Source organism: Astatotilapia calliptera, chromosome 18 (assembly GCF_964374335.1).
Source record: "Astatotilapia calliptera chromosome 18, fAstCal68.1, whole genome shotgun sequence".
NCBI classification, from domain to species: domain Eukaryota; kingdom Metazoa; phylum Chordata; class Actinopteri; order Cichliformes; family Cichlidae; genus Astatotilapia; species Astatotilapia calliptera.
The window spans coordinates 28,908,528-28,924,370 of NC_137439.1; the positions used below are offsets into that span (position 1 = coordinate 28,908,528).

Below are 15,843 nucleotides of genomic sequence, written 5' to 3' on the forward strand. Positions count from 1 at the left end.
CAGAGAGAGAGAGAGAGAGAGAGAGAGAGGAAGATGGTGGGCATGAACCACGGAAGCGTAAGTGACTACATGTGACAGCACACCACACTTTATCCACGGCAGCCCTGCAGAGATGAACCTGCCTGTTCGACAGAGCCTCCATCTGTCTGCGGCCCTGTAAGGAGCATCCACCGTACACCACACTTCATACCGGGTCCCACGCTGGTCCCTTCGGTCCATGCCAATGCCAGCTCTGCTGGTGGGATCTATATTTACAAACAGCTGCCATGGCACTAGGTAGGGTACAATGGAAGGGATGAGAAATACTGCCTTGTATAAGCAGATTAAACAGTCGCGGTCTTGGTGATTCATCAGATATTGTCTGAAATCAATCTCGCTCGCATACTCAAAGTGAAATACTGAGCCAGATTTAGACTATTTTATTTGGTCTTTGATAGAAATTTCTTTGTAAATAAACATTTGTTATATTATACTAACAGGCATATAGAGGAACAGCAGTCATACAGCACACTAGAATAAAGAGATTTTTTAAACATAGACAGGATGGCATGTGGAGCACAGCAGTGTTGAAACACTTAAGAACAGAAGCTTTTAGGTACTCTAGCACAGAAGCCCATGTTTTAAATGGCTACTTTAGAATTTTGCCACAAAGTATCTCCTATAACAAGCATTTAGACATAAAAAAAAAAACCCAAACAAAACAGAGCAAATGAATTCCTCAGAGAAATTATGTTTGCCATCTACTCTCATTTTCTTTTTGGTCCATTTGAACAATCATCTCATTTTTGCATAAAAGCCATCTTTTCATGCACTATATAAGGTTACAGATTGAAGCCTTTCTTTTCTCCCACCACCTCTTCCCCTTTTTTCTCTCAATCATTCTCACTTTGCGGCGCTTCAACCCTCTATCTTTCTCACAAGGGGAAAACCAGGAAGCCTGAGAATGTGGAGTACTTCCAGCCTCCCATCAGGTTGCCTCTCTCCAGTCTGAGGTAGGCCTTGTCGCCCTTCTCCATAATCACCAGGCCGGCATTGGTGGCGGCTTCTCTGGTCACGTCCTGGTCCCCGGCGAATGCCGAAATCATTGGCCAGCCGTTCACCATCAGGCTAACCTAAGAGATGGGAACCAGCGAGATTAAGAGAGTGATCCACTGGAACCACAGCTATGAGTCACAGAGTTGAGTGGGCGTACCTGAATAGTTTGTCTATTGTAGGCCTTCACCACATGGAAGTTGAAGCTGTACACCCCCCTCCTTGGTGCCAGGAACACACTACTTTCTTGGTCAAAATGAGTGCCCACGTTAACCAAAATCTGAACAGACAGCAGGAAAAAGACGGGGGATGATAAAGTCACGACATGGGTCATTCTTTTCGTCTGTTCAGATTGCTTACTTCCAAACTACTGAGACCTATTTTAATACATCCCTCCCTCCCTCTAAAATGTCCATGGACATGCAGCTTGTGCAGCATAATCCAACCATGTTTTCATTATGTGGCTTCACTACAAGTTCAAAAGTTTAGCAATCAGCTCATTATCACACCCAATGGGAGAAGACACCTGACTACAAAATGATAGCACAGAGCCTTTTGTGTGTTTGCCCATTCTGTACTGTAAAAAATAAACCTGTCACAATTTGCCACAGTATGCTACAAATGGGCATAATAAACATAGATATCTGATAACTCACATTATCAAAGTAGATGATCATGGTGCGGTTGCTCATGTCTGTCGGCTCGTGGTTGGTCTGGCGGCTGGCAGAGAAGGCCACCCGACCCGAGCCAGAGCGCACCGACATGCCCAGGGCGTTTCCGGCGGGCTCGGACGAAGGCGTGGAGTCACACACTACCAAACATTTCCCCTCAAGGATGATGGGCTCTGTGTCATTCTGGCCCCTGGATCCCAAAGGTCCCCACAACAGGAGCATGCCCAGGAGGAGCAGGATGTCAGGGTGGACTGACCCGAGGTGCATGACTGAACCTGAGATTTTTTTTTTTTTTAAGTCAAATATCTCTAATTTCTAAGGACAATAGTCACTCTGGGCAATCTGCAAAATAAATAAACATGCTACGGCTAAAGAAACACTCTATATCAGAACAGAAAGAGAAAGAAAACCTGTTTGTTTTTTTAATTTAGTCTATGTTTTCCAGGCAGTTTTGACTCAGATTGGTTTGCTGGTCATATCTGTCAGTCTTTTCTGTCGAGTTTCCCCCTTTTTGACCCCCAGACAAATCCCCAAATCTCTTCAGTGTCCTTTGTGCTGTGTCAACAGGGTCCAGAATGACACTCAGAAAAAAATCTCTTGATATTTTCAAGTTGATGTCGTCAGCAAAAAATAAGCAGAGATGTAGCTGAGGAGGGGAAGAGAGGGAGAGACAGAGAAAAGATAAGGGGCGGCACGGTGAGTGAAGATCCAAGTCCGGGCTTAACGGATGAAGACGAGGACGGAAAAGGTGTGGAAGAGAGGGGAAAAAAAAGATGAGGTAAGACTTTGGAGAGGTGACAAGGGAGAGGATGTAGGACCCAGAAGGGAATCAGAGAGAGAGAGATGGGGAACAACTCCACTGAGTGACCATCTGTCTGCCACACACGCTCGCTGTTTCTCCCACTTGTGCCTCTTGTTGCGCACACTCACACACGCTGTAGCCGCACGTACACACATTCATCTTCTCTGCAGGTTCGAAAGACTTTCTGTTGGTTCAGCTCACTGAAATGAGTAAAATGCAAAGCCCCCTCCCCCCCCCCCCCCCCCCACGCCTCCAATGCCATTTCAAAGTGTAGAATTTTTTAAATATCATCCATTTATCTGTGCAAAATCAGCAACAGGGTGAAAACATTTGCATCATGCTTCCTCATTCAAGGAATTACACAATTCATTGTGTTATTCATCAACAGTGACTAAACATGATCTGACTACAAAATTATGAGATTGTGAGAATAATAAAAGTAATAAACAGAGGATCACCTGTTCCCATGCAAAGGATCGTGTATTCCATATCTGAAGGACTGAAATATCCTTGTTGTCCCGCTCCTCTGTCACATTAATTCACAGCATGGCTGATCACAACCAAGATAGAGACTGCTCTGATCTCTCTGTCTATCTCCCTGTTCTTTCCCTTCTCTCTCTCTCTCTCCCTCCTTTCCATCTGCTTCGTTCTCACCCTTTATGCTGCATCCGCCCACTCACGTTTACAGTAATATAAAAGATAAATAAGTGTGAGCAGCTTCAAAGAGCAAAGTTAGCAAGTGAGTGGCAGTTTTCTCCCCTTCCCCCCCTGTAATTCCCAAACAAAACATTGATCTCCTCACAAGAATCAAAAGATCCTTCGCCATCTTCAAGACAGCGAGATTTATTTCCAGGTCTTTATGCATGTGGTAAATAGAGCTGGATTCCTCGATCCGCAGCACCGTTTGATCCATAAAGATGCTGCTTTTGTGCTTTTCTTTGATCATGCACTTAATGTCTAGACACTCCTAGATACAGACAGGAAATCCCAAAACAGAGGTAGAGCTTCAGAGATGTTTAAGAAAGGCTGGAGTGAGAAAAAAGTTCAAGTTTATCATATTAATATCAGCCAAACAAATTTCCAGCTTTTCTATAACTACATTACTTTATAAACAAAGGCCATCCTTATTTCTAATTGCTGTGGAATCAAGGTGCTGAACAATGTAACTAAAGTAACTAATTACTTTTAGAATATTTTAACTCAGTTACTAACTCAGTTACTTTTTTGAAGTAACTAGTAACTATAATTAATTACTTTTTCAAAGTAACTTGCCCAACACTGGAAATGAACATAATTGGTCCCCTTTAAAATGAGCCTTTCCATCTAGTGTTTAGGGAAGTATCAAATTCCCTTTGGGTGTCTTCTGGAAATGTTTTCACATGCCAGCTGATCGCAGCTTTAGAAGACACAGTTTTGTCTCTTTGGTGAGGAAGAGCTAAAGCTCTGTTTTAGAGCAGGAAGCAGAGAAACAGCAGCTCATGGCAAAGACTCCAACAGAGGTTTGCGTAAGTTACACAGACGGGGAAAAAACAACAGCACTTTATTTTGGAATGGCCAAAACAGCACAGAGTTCATCATCATCATCCTCCTAGCTGTCCTCTTCATCACATCAGACTTTAACAATAGTGATCCGACTGTTGAGCTCAGCTTTGTAGAGTCCAAAGCCCAGGCACACCGGCTGAGTAAAGGTGGTGGAGAAAGTGTGGAGGTGGATCAGGTTGTTAGACGGTCCCACCTCTGAGTAGGTGATGGTGCCTGAGCTGTAGTCCACGGCTACAGCAACGCGGTTCCCAGTCATTTGGTATGTGAGGCGGGTCTTCCTGCGGTTGTGCCAGGCGGCTAGCTTTTTATCGTGCTGCTGTGTCAAGCTCCATGAAACCTACAAGGGGTTTAATCAAGGAAGATGTTTTCATTTCAGCTGAAACTTTACTATCAAACAATTACTGATGTGGGGGAAATTGATCTGGCGATAATTTTAGTAACTGATATATATTTTAAGTTGAGCAAAAATCACTGCAGCGTTCCAAGGAAGTATTGGCTATATCTTAAATTGCATGTGGTTGACAAGGAAGGTATCACTGTAAATGTTCTCATCCTTCTGCAAAATGTGCTTCGATCATTGACGGTTAAATCAGGGCAGTGATTTTAGTAAAAAACCTAAACATAAAATTAAATGTACACAAAAGAATAGACTAGGAAAGAATAGAACTGGAATACAATTGTTGAACTGCTTTAGTGCACCAGAGGAAAATAGAAAGAAGGTTCACTTTTTTTCAAGGCCAAATTTACTGTTTCACTCTGACTGAATGAATGATGAGATGTTCGAAGGAAAAAATCTTTTTCACTGATGCCAAACAGACTGAGAGATGTCAGGGACAGGCATCAAACAGAGGCTCCTGCTCATTCTATTAGTTAGCAAAGAAAACACAAAATCTAACACTGGAACGAGTGTGATTAACCACTCTGGCTCTGCGGCACACTTGTACCTTGTTGTTCCCAAATGCATTGCCTTCTTTGCCCTTCCGTCCAATACTTCGGTAGCAGATGCCCACATCCCAGAATCCCTCGGCTTCCAGCTCCCAGTAGTGAGTCCCAGAGGAGAAGGTCTGGACGGTGAGGACCTGCGGCCAGTGGTCGAAACGTTCGGGATGAGCAGCGCAAGGCAGGCGGTTTTTAACTCGTGCAACTGAGCGCAGGTCATCCGAGATGCTCAACAGAGGATGAGCTGTGTTTGTGTCCAGACTCAAGGGACTGGTTACTGCAAGGAGAGAGATAAATTTTAGTTACTTTCCTCGTAGTACTTAAACTTGTTCGCCCATTTCTATGGAGCAAAACAGAACTTTTAAAATGCAAAACAGAGATTTATAAATATATGCTTTTGAGCCACACCTACATCCTCAATTGCTGTCACCTTCATTTTGTCCCCACTGCGTTACATCTGAATAAATATATTTAAACTTAAACGTTACAAACATGTATATGCATAATTCAGGTCATTAAACTCGTGCTTTTTAACATAAACATCATCTCCTATTTATTCAACACATTCATAGATGGTTCATCATGGTTTTAACTCCATTGATGATGCTTTCTTTATTTAGCTCAAGGCAAACATATTTAGAGTTGAACTGACTCTGATTTGCTATTCTGGACTCAAAACTGAGTTTCTCTTCTTGGGATTAGAGGTCAGCGTTAGACTCAGAGTTTGTTAAACAGATTGCTGGTGTATTCAGCTTCATGTCTCTACCTTTGTATTTGTCTGTGCTCCTCTGTTCCCCGCCTTTGTTGATCACTATGTTTGTCTTCCTGTTTTTAGTGCCAGCTTAGATTTTGTGTCCTTATTTGGGGTTTTGATGTCTGCTGCTTTTGAATTTGCGTAGACTCTTGTAAGTTACCAGCAGCATCTTATTAAAGCTTTTGTTTTGTTTGCTCAAGCTGTCAGTCTCTGAGTGTCGGCAAGTGTGTCCTCCAGTGAACCATAGAAACCAACTGAGAAATATTTGCTAATGACATCTACGTGTTAATGAAAACCCACAAACACATTCTTTAGGTTTTATCAAACATGAACTCCAAACAATGTCAAGAAAAATCAGGTCATTGACTACAGAGGTGTTACATAGTTACATACATAGAAGACTGCTTACAGTCCATCATACCAAAGGTGCCATTGGTCCTATCTATCTATCTATCTATCTATCTATCTATCTATCTATCTATCTATCTATCTATCTATCTATCTATCTATCTATCTATCTATCTATCTATCTATCTATCTATCTATCTATCTATCTATCTATCTATCTATCTATCTATCTATCTATCTAGCTGACCTTTCACTTCTAAATTGAATATGTAAATGACTGCACTCTGGAGCCTCACCTTAAGACCAACTGAGCATTATTTAAATGCCATGTAATTTATGATGTCTGCTTACAGCAGGATGATGTACCATGTCACTCAGAACTCAGATCATCTCAAACTGGTTTCTTGAACATTACACTGGAATTCAAATGGCCTCTACAGTCACCAGATCTCAGTCTAACAGAGCACCTCTGACATGTGGGTTAAGTTCTGAGGTTCAACAAGAAAGCTAACAAGCTTCATTCCCCAAAATGTCTAGCTATTCCGTTAAAATCATTAGCGGGGCAGGTAAGTGTCACACATTCATTCCACTCACAGAGTTCCCTCTTGAGGTCACTGAGACAGCGGAGGGTAGCAGTGATGAACTCGCGGTACTTGTGCTCGATGTCCTCCAGAATGTGCTTCCTGTCTGCGCTGATGGGATCAGGGATGTAAAGTGGACTGTTCAGCTCAGCTAATAACCTACAAATCAAAAGCACAAATGAAATAACGCCTTTATTATTTTGTGTTTTTCATTGTTTCTCTATCTCTCTTTTCTCTCGAGCTTCCACTGTAATAACACTCCCTAACATGACAACCCAAACACACGTCAACATAACACAGCTCAGGACGAGTCCTAATTCAGTCTAACTGGTTTGTTCTGGACTTACTTTGTGTCATCTGACTGAAAGGCCTGCGAAAAGAAAAGTCAAGGACAGCTGAGAAAAATGCACCAACAGAATGAAAAGCAGCTGTCTGTGTGAATGTGAATGTGCTCAGGTAGATTTTTTTTCTATAAATTCCTACATTTCTACATTTTTGCATTTTCAAATCGCCCTAATATGTAGCCATGCTAAATGTGTGATCTGCTGTAAAGCTTCACTCTCTGGCCACTGTATATATGTGTAGGGTATTGCAGCATATTCCAGTCAGGACTACAGTGGTGGATTTCCTTGGCTAAAAATGATATTCTGCAGTCGTCCAACAGTTAATCTCCCAATCAGAGATTGGACTGGATCGTTACTGGAAACTGGTGCATCCTGTCTTAAGCTATAATTTAGTTTCGTTTGCATGACCTAGTTCTGGAAAAACTTAATGCTACACTCACCCAGATGAGCAGGAAAGGGTCTGTCTCTGACAGCAGTAAGGCCAGATAGTGCTGGATTCTTAGGGTGTGGTGCATGTGGTCCCTCACTTTGGAGCAGTCTTCATGCACACGATCCATGACCTGCTGCCTCTCCTTCTTGGTGATGTCTCTCAGTGCCACCACCAGCTTGTTGACCTGGACCTGCAGGTCTGAGCCCAGCTGCTCCACCTGGGCATCGTCCTGCCTCAGAGAATCCTGGAACCAATGAGGACAGAATACTGGATTGCTGGCAGATCAGTGATTGAGACACAATCAAACCACATGACTTGTGATTTTGGTACGAACAGCTTTATGAGTCATTAGATTTCCTTTGCACAGATAAATATGTGTACTCACTACCATGGTGGAATCGATGTTCTCACGCTCTTTGAGGATTCGCTCTCCATCTTTCAGTTTTTCCTCTGCTTTTATAAGCAGTGTCTGAAGGATGACCTGCAAAAATCACCCAGTAGGTATTACAGCAACCACACGTTAACATAAAAACATACATTAATTGATTATCCATCCAGCACACCTTCAGATCATCCTCCACGTGCCTCAGTGCTTTCACTTTGTGCTGAGCGTGGCCTCCTTCCAGCAGACAGTCGCCACACACGTACACTCTCTCATCAGCACAGTAGTAGCGGAACAGCTCTGTGTGCGCCGGGCACCTTCGCTGGGACAGATCGCCCAGCGGATCCACCAAAAGGTGGGTGCTAAACACCGGTCTCTCAAGATGAGGCCGGAGATGTTCGGCACACAGCGACACTTCACACCTCAGGCAGGTCTTAACTGCCAATGGCGGTTGTCCTTTCTCTGCCTCGGGAGGGCAGCAGTCGCACAGCACTTCGCCGTGCTCCTCCTGACACTGGGGACAGGTGAAGCGACCTTTTCCTTCACCCTGGCTGCTCCAGGCCTCCCGGACACAGGCAGGACAGAAGCTGTGACCACAGGGCAGGGGCTGGGATTGGCTGAAGGTGTCTCGGCACACAGAGCAGGTCAGCTCTTCATCCATGGAGGCCATCGTGACAAGGATACTATAAACACTGGTTTCATACAACAGGACGAAAACAAATAAGCACATTGATTAAGCGGCAAACACACAAAACGTACAAATATCAACAACTGTACAGACTAACATGTTTGTGTGATGTATAAGAAAGACTAACACAAGACAGAACCACACACAGGCAGCGCTGGAATGGTGACAAGCTGGGAATGCTTGTTTCACTCCAACTGTGCACTCAGACCAGTAATCCTGTCTACTGGGCTTTTGCCTACTGTGCTCTATGAATAGATACTTCACAAAGTAAGCGGTTTTACTGAGAAAACATGCTGAAAGTGTACAAAAATATCAGAAAGGCCTCATCCACTTTTGTCAGGGAATATATCAGCACAACTAAAAGTGCTAGAAATGACATAGAATACCAAAAAAACCCTTCTTCTTCTTCTTCTTCTTCTTTACAATAATATATACTATCAGATATTTAAAACATTATCAAATGAAACAAAGCAATTATCTAATAAACCCAGGTGTAATATATGGTGGTTCCTTTGCTTTAAAATAGTAGCAAAGGTGTTGTAACACTGACTGTAGACGAGCATTAACTGCACTTAGACTGAAGCTGTTGCAGTGGAGGGATCAGGAGATCATCTGACACAGATGGCTGGCTCAGTTTCCTTTACATGTGCTCTTCTTTTCTGTATTTCCCCCAAAACTTTAATGCTTTAACTAACAACTATGTATCATTAGAAATTACTAAAAAAGCCACAGAAGTGTCATTCCTTACCCGTTAGCTTCTTAGTGTTTGCAGACTAAAGCCATCTGTGAGTGCGTGAGTTGTGTGCAATCAGACTGCCGATTGGAGGCTAATCCCAACAGATTCACTGCACTCAGAGAGGTCAGCTGATCCTGAGATGGGAGGAAGGGCAAAAGTGGGGGGAGTGGGGCAGGGAAATTGATTAGGTAACTCTGAAGATACAAGGTTTAGGGTTAGAGTTTACATCATGTCCCTGCACAATTTAAAACATGTCAGCGTCACATAAAGCGTTTCCTCTCTAGCTGTCCTACACCATGTGTGTCCCACATGTCCAACGCTTTCCATACGTTTGTTTTTGTCATTCAGAAACATGACTGCAGCTTTCAGCAAGCTTAGCTTTACCTGACTTTGTTGGGCCAGTGAACTTATAACAGAGGTTTGGTTTTTTTGTTGAAACACACATGGGGGTGCTTACTGGGGTCAGCGGGGGAGCTGGCCCCAGGGAGGGGTCACTTGCCCCTCCCTTCCTTCCCTCCCCATCTCCAGCTGCCTCCCTCTTCCCGCTCCACCACAACCACCCACACATGCAGGGACTTGGAGTAGGGGTATGTCACCAGGGTGCAGAGGAGGCTACCCCCCCCCCCCCCCCTCTGTCCCCTTCTGGCTGCCTCTGCCTCAATTTTATCCCACAACTTAGACATTCACATTACTCACACTCTCATTACACATACATATAGGATCTTGGGGGTGGGCACGATACACGGAGTCCAAAGTACCATCAGGGTGTACACCCCACCCCTGGCATCGTTGCCCACCTCTCAATTTTAAATACACGTAGACATTGAGGGCTAGCAGGAGGGACCATGCGCTTACCTGCTGCTCTCTGGCAGGTAGCTCCATGCCCTCCTGGGTTTTAAATGCACCTTAGAACACACATGCATCAACATTACAATGAGCGGGTGGAGGGAGGTTTGGAGTCTTCTCTCACCCCCATTCTCTGCGACCTGCTGGAGCAGGGGGGCTAGGACTAGGAGGAGGAGTTGGCCGTCCGACTGCGGTCTGGAGTGTGGAGCCTTCCTGCTGCTGCGGAGTCGGGGCGGTCTGCCTCTCCCCACCGCAGGGAAAAGGGAAACACCACCTGGGTCTGGGTGCAGTTCCCCCCTCCAGGGGCGGGGGCACCTAGACCCGGTTTGTAGAGTACGCTTGGGGAGTGTGATCGTGTGTACAACGTCTCTTTATGTCTGTCTCCACGTTGGTTGAGTGTGGAGTAAGTGCATATGAGAGCATGAGGGTGGGAATGGATGTTTGTATCTGTGTGTGCCTGTATGTCTGTGTCTATATGTCAGGTTGGGTGTCAGGCGCCACCTCTCTGGGGACATCTCAGGCCCTCCAAGGTTTGGAGGCCTATCTCCCCCTACCACCACTTCCCCTGCCAGTGGCGGACCCCCTCAGACATCGGTGCGTTGGTGGTTCTTTGTGTCCGGGGATGGGCGTCCAGGTACACACCGGCTCACTCCTTGGCGGCCGCTTATCGGGGCCTGGAGCCTGGGGCTTGCTCGGGCCACTTCGGAGGTGGGGTGCCCCCGGCCTCTCGGCCTGGGGCTCGGTCACTCAGGCGCAGCTGGCTGCCGGCGGAGCTCACGGGCGCGTCACTGCAACTCCCCCTGGCTTCTGCGCCGCGGCTGCTGAGTGAGCCCTTATCTGGGACTCTCCTCAGCTCTTTCCGGGACAGTGGCGCAGCTGCCCCTCTGTTGGTCTTCCATGGTCTCTTGTGTTCTGGGGGCCTCTGGATGTCTGGAGTTTTGATCTCCTCCACACCTGCTTCACGCCCTGGAGGACGGGGCTGTGGCCCCCCCACACCCTCTAGCAGATTATTACATGAAGGAACCTTTTAAAAAACAAAAAACAAGCACGTCCATGCTCACAGGTGTACACACGGGTGGTCACACCCACAAACTACACCCTTTTTGGCTCCTACCTCAAAGCACACTGTGTTCTGTTGATCTTATGTGCTGCACAATAATGTTTAACATTTAGTATTTACTGTCATATTCCCATATATCATTGTGATGTTGTTTATTCTATTACTCTTGTTCTCTTCTGCTTGTTTTCTTTTTTCTTTCTCAGCAGGTGACCCAGGTGATTGATATATGCTTTTTTTTTTCTCTGCCCGTTCTGTTGGTTTTTGTTTTTTGCCCTTCTCCCCCGTCCCTCTTCTCAGCTGTTTCTCTTTCCCTCTTTCTTTCTCCCCTTCTTTCCCCCAGTCAAGTCTGTCCCGTATTCAGTAAGTGAAAATAAAATAAACAATAAAAGGTGAATCAAATGGACCATTACGGCAAGGCTGGGATGGTCAGTTTGGTAAAGTAAATCCGTTGGGCATCTTTCTTTGCCTTTAGACAACAATTCTGATGGCAAAAGAGCCAAACGGGACAGGCAAAAAAAAAGAAAAAGAAAAAAAAAAAAAAAAACACATGCATACTACTGTATTTTCCCATCACAAAAACTATCAACGTGAACCATTCAGTCAGTGATACTGGGGACAAAACAAACAACATATGCAGCAAGCTCAGTAGGGCGAGGTATTTACCTCTATATTTAATTTTTCTTTTTGTCTTAAGGAATACAAATATATGTGCGTTATTTGCTCTCAAACACAGGTCTTCAGCTTTATACAAAGTAATTTTGTTTTATTTCTGCCAACATTTCCATGCACAGACATGAGAAAGAAGACCTTGGGGTTTTTTCTTCTTTTCTTCCCCAAGCCTTTTTTACAATTAAAAACACGACCTTCAGAATATTCAGTATAGAAATGGATTGGGTTGGATTTCGGCACAAAGATGCGGTGCACAAGGTTGCACACAGAAAAGCAAATAATCACAGAACTTTTGTCAAGGGAACATTTTTGCAATTTTTCTCCTGGCATCTCTGATGAAAAATCTAAAAATTTGGAGGAAGCATCCTGTATTGAGGTCTTACTGTAATTTTCATGCTTTAATAGACACCTCTAAGAAATGTGAACTTACGAGAGCTGATGACATCCATTTTTTCATTATAATAAAGGTTCAAAATTTCAAAGACCTGCCACATCCATTCAAGAAACACCAATTAGCTCCTGAAATATTCAAATGTTATTGTTTTTTTTAATGACAATGTAACTTCATAGAATTAGGCATGAAGCTAAGCGTTAATAAATAACAAAAAAAACCTCTTTTGTTATTTATTAACTGACTTAACAGTATGAGTAATTTGAATGTACAATATCCTGGACTCTTCAATCAGTAATGTTTCCTAAAGTCATAGGATGTTTTGGGTCTTAAAACCATCAGACGGGTGATAATGCTCGTGCCCATGTGGTGCTACCATAACTGCGACTATTCTCTGGACCCTTGGTTTAAACAAATTCTGGCCTCAGTGATATCCAGCATGTAGTAGGTTCTGAGCAGCAGAGGCCTTAAACCTCCTCTAATAAGTCTGAGTTCTCTGCTGGTTGCCGGGATGGATAGTGTGTCTCTCAGGCTGCAAACACTTTTCCTTCACTGGTTTGTGGTTTGAAACTGGCTGTAGGTGTGAATGTGAGCCTGAATGGTTGTCTATCTATTGGGTTAGCCTTGTGATAGACTGGTGGCCCATTGGGGTGTACCCTGCTTTTCATCCACTGCCAGGTAGGATAATTTTTAGCGCCCTGGAAAAGTGGTTAGGATGGATGGATGGATGGATGGATGGATGGATGGATGGATGGATCATAAAGGAGTCTTTATTCACTAGACTCTTAAGAGTAAAATGGTGCATCCAAAACTCACTTTTTTAACGTAAGTCTCAACAACAAGGCAAGAGGATCAGAATGAGGTTGTTAGAGTAGTCAAGCATAATCCCTGAACCATAGTAGCACTCACTGTCTCTTTACCTTTATTTGAGTAAGGACATGTAGGTATTTACGAGATCCAGTCAGACCACCATTGTCCCATTTTCCTTCTTTTTGGAGAGTGGTATGAATGTAAAGGTGTCAGGACGGTGCTCAATTGGGCCCCTAACAACAATAAAAACAAATATCTTCCCCTTAACACTGAGTACTGCGCTCACTTTACAATCTAAGGTATAATGCAATCTAGATAACAGGAAGTGATGTGAGCAACACAAGGCAATGTGAAGCAAATGAAATTTGATGTTTCTATTTTTCAACTTTGTATCATTCAAGACACTGGAACAGTGAATGCCTGCAGATGTTGAACTAGAAAAATGAAATATTTGCAGCATGTGCAGCACTGTCATTGTTATAAAATGTAAGCCGTACAGGTGTGGACTTTCGCTAGCAGAGGTTGCAACAAAGCAGAGAACTGTCATTAACGAGCTTCATTAGAACAGATAGAATAGAATAATCATTTAATTGTCCCACAGGGGGGAATTTGGTTGTACAGACAATTACAGACAAGAACAAATTATATATCATAATATATCACACTGACTAATAATCTAATCCTCCTCGTGTGTGTTTTTAATACCAACATGATATCTAGCTGTAGACAAGTGGAGGAAAGAAAATGCAGCAGATATTCACTTTGCCCTTCCGTTGTGACCACTAACAGCTACCGTGTATGGTCTTTTGTTGAGTTTGATTTCCAGAATTTATTCCTGCTCCACAGCTAAACATGCATACAATAACACATAACATAATTCCAAATATGCATTTTGTATTTAAGTTTTTATTAAATGCTTTGTATGTTTTCATTGAAAAAGATAAACCACGGATGCACAGGTGAGTAATTCAATGAAATAAATGGACCCTCTTTATAAGTTTGTACAACAGATCCTCAGCTTGTGTTTTGTCACTTAAACCTAAATCATATCACAGCTGTACTTACTGGACTTTTATGGATATTTCTCTTACTATTTAGTTAATTTCTTGGTGTAATAGTAGGATTTTGACTCTGCAGGTAACTCATTTATGTTTTGGGGGGATTTTTTTGGATTTTCTCAGGCGTCACACTCTACAATACGTGAGATGCGCTGCCTGAAAGCTTCATGGCCTGCCATGCCTGCTTGTGTCTAATAAAAAAAGAAGACATAGCAGTTCTGATCTTTCCCATAAAACTGCTCCTGTCAGATGTCATTCAGGTCAGGACCACAACTGTCTTAATCATAAGCAGAATTTTTAATAGCGCACACTGATCTGACCTCCAATGTGGTTTTCGCGCTACTGATTTCTGCAGAGAAGTATTTCTGGTATCCTGGTATCCACCCTCATCTCATTTTCCATTTGGATACTTTCACTGGTCTACGTGACTCTGGATCATGCCTTCTTGACCAAACCAGATTCTAGTTGTCACCATCCTCTGTTATCTGCCTTGCAGGCTTATTTGTAGCCAGATAGAAAGTCTTTGACAGAAGTGAAGCCATAGGGGGTCATAGGTTTGGTGGTGGCAGCAGCCACAATTCTGTTCTTTGCCTACCATTTCACAATCTTCTACTACTCTCACAAAGGGGACACAGCCTCAGAATCAATAGGCTATGTGAATTATTCCTCTGGTGGTCTGACCTGCACTCCACTCAATCTAGTGAGCAGTGCTTGGTTTCCTCCACACACGAGGCTGGTGTAACTAAGGTCCTTCTACCCCAGTTGCTCAGATTGGCCAGGCAGCCAGCTCTATGAAGAGTCTTGGTGGTTCCCAACTTCTTCCATTTACAGATGATAGAGGCCACAGTGCTCACTGGGACCTCCTGCTGCAGATCTACCCTTCCCCAAATCTTTGCCTCAATACAATCCTGTCTTGAAGATCCACAGACAATTCTTTGGACGTCATGGTTCAGATTGAGCTCTGACGTGCACTGTCAACTGTAGGACCTTATATAGATGTGTCCAATCAACTGATTAAAAAGATATTGTAAACTCGTTCAGTATCTAATTACGTAGCACTGGTATTCTTTTTTAACATGTCTTTGAGAGACACCTAGTGGCTTTATTGCTGTAGCACACAAGCCACCGCACCTGTCTGCTTATAGGGAGACATTCTTATGAGTTAAGATAAGACAATAATCAATATCATGACAGTAATACAAATAAAAAATGAGGCTGCTGGCACAACTACATCATTAGCTGACAAAATAAGCGTTGTAATGCACAAAGAAACTCACAGCAGAAGCTTTTTACACTGTTTAACACTAATATAAGCGGTGCATGAACATGAATCATTCATATTTTCTCATAGGGGTCACCAAAGAAAGATAAATTGCCTGTAAATACTCTGGAGGAGACTAGAATTTTTCTTTATATCATCACTTACTTCTACTGATTTTCACATTATTGTCTCCAAAATGAACGAAATATAATGATAGAGTGGCTCAAGTGGGCTGCTCACTTTTTCTTTTTTTTGATAATTCAATACAACATCAGTCTGTGGACTACATCTACAGAGATATCTAACCTTAAAAAAGAAAAAGAAAAAAAGAAATCATTATCCTCCTAAGACCCGAACTCTTCCACGGCATGCATTTTTAATTTCTCTTTGATATTTGGGCTGATTGGGACCCGATGATTGTAAAAACAAAGAATTACCAGATTTTCATTTTTTTTACCTGATTTTTGTTTCTAAGAAAAACGAGAGCCACATGAGGATA

The 15,843-nt window shown here is 43.3% G+C and overlaps 2 protein-coding genes across 3 annotated transcripts; both read right to left on the minus strand.

Annotated features, from left to right (window-relative positions):
- Positions 1 to 404: 404 nt before the first annotated feature.
- On the minus strand, positions 405 to 3,178 carry cbln12 (cerebellin 12). The gene is made up of 4 exons (XM_026148580.2): positions 2,964 to 3,178; positions 1,689 to 2,349; positions 1,193 to 1,312; positions 405 to 1,112 (listed from the first exon to the last, which is right to left on the minus strand). The coding sequence occupies exons 2-4, from the start codon at positions 1,968 to 1,970 to the stop codon at positions 915 to 917; spliced, it is 600 nt and encodes a 199-aa protein (XP_026004365.1). The 5' UTR covers positions 1,971 to 2,349; positions 2,964 to 3,178; the 3' UTR covers positions 405 to 914.
- A 137-nt stretch (positions 3,179 to 3,315) lies between these two features.
- On the minus strand, positions 3,316 to 9,376 carry trim110 (tripartite motif containing 110). Of its 2 annotated transcripts, none has more exons than XM_026150250.2 (8): positions 9,262 to 9,376; positions 8,007 to 8,517; positions 7,832 to 7,924; positions 7,454 to 7,687; positions 7,017 to 7,039; positions 6,683 to 6,828; positions 4,992 to 5,263; positions 3,316 to 4,384 (listed from the first exon to the last, which is right to left on the minus strand). In XM_026150250.2, the coding sequence occupies exons 2-8, from the start codon at positions 8,493 to 8,495 to the stop codon at positions 4,115 to 4,117; spliced, it is 1,527 nt and encodes a 508-aa protein (XP_026006035.2). In that variant the 5' UTR covers positions 8,496 to 8,517; positions 9,262 to 9,376; the 3' UTR covers positions 3,316 to 4,114. The 2 variants fall into 2 exon arrangements, with proteins under 2 accessions (XP_026006035.2, XP_026006034.2); XM_026150249.2 differs by having other exon boundaries at positions 7,829 to 7,924.
- Positions 9,377 to 15,843: the final 6,467 nt, after the last annotated feature.

Bases quoted from the DNA above. Each gene is read 5' to 3' on its own strand.
- cbln12 (XM_026148580.2), bottom strand. From the start codon at position 1,970: ATGCACCTCGGGTCAGTCCACCCTGACATCCTGCTCCTCCTGGGCATG. The intron at 1,313-1,688 runs GTGAGTTATCAG...CTGTCTGTTCAG, and splicing joins TGATCATCTACTTTGATAAT to ATTTTGGTTAACGTGGGCAC. The intron at 1,113-1,192 runs GTACGCCCACTC...CCCATCTCTTAG, and splicing joins ACAATAGACAAACTATTCAG to GTTAGCCTGATGGTGAACGG.
- trim110 (XM_026150249.2), bottom strand. From the start codon at position 8,495: ATGGCCTCCATGGATGAAGAGCTGACCTGCTCTGTGTGCCGAGACACC. The intron at 7,925-8,006 runs GTGTGCTGGATG...TGATTTTTGCAG, and splicing joins ACGTGGAGGATGATCTGAAG to GTCATCCTTCAGACACTGCT. The intron at 7,040-7,453 runs GTGAGTGTAGCA...TTCTTTTCGCAG, and splicing joins ACCCTTTCCTGCTCATCTGG to GCCTTTCAGTCAGATGACAC.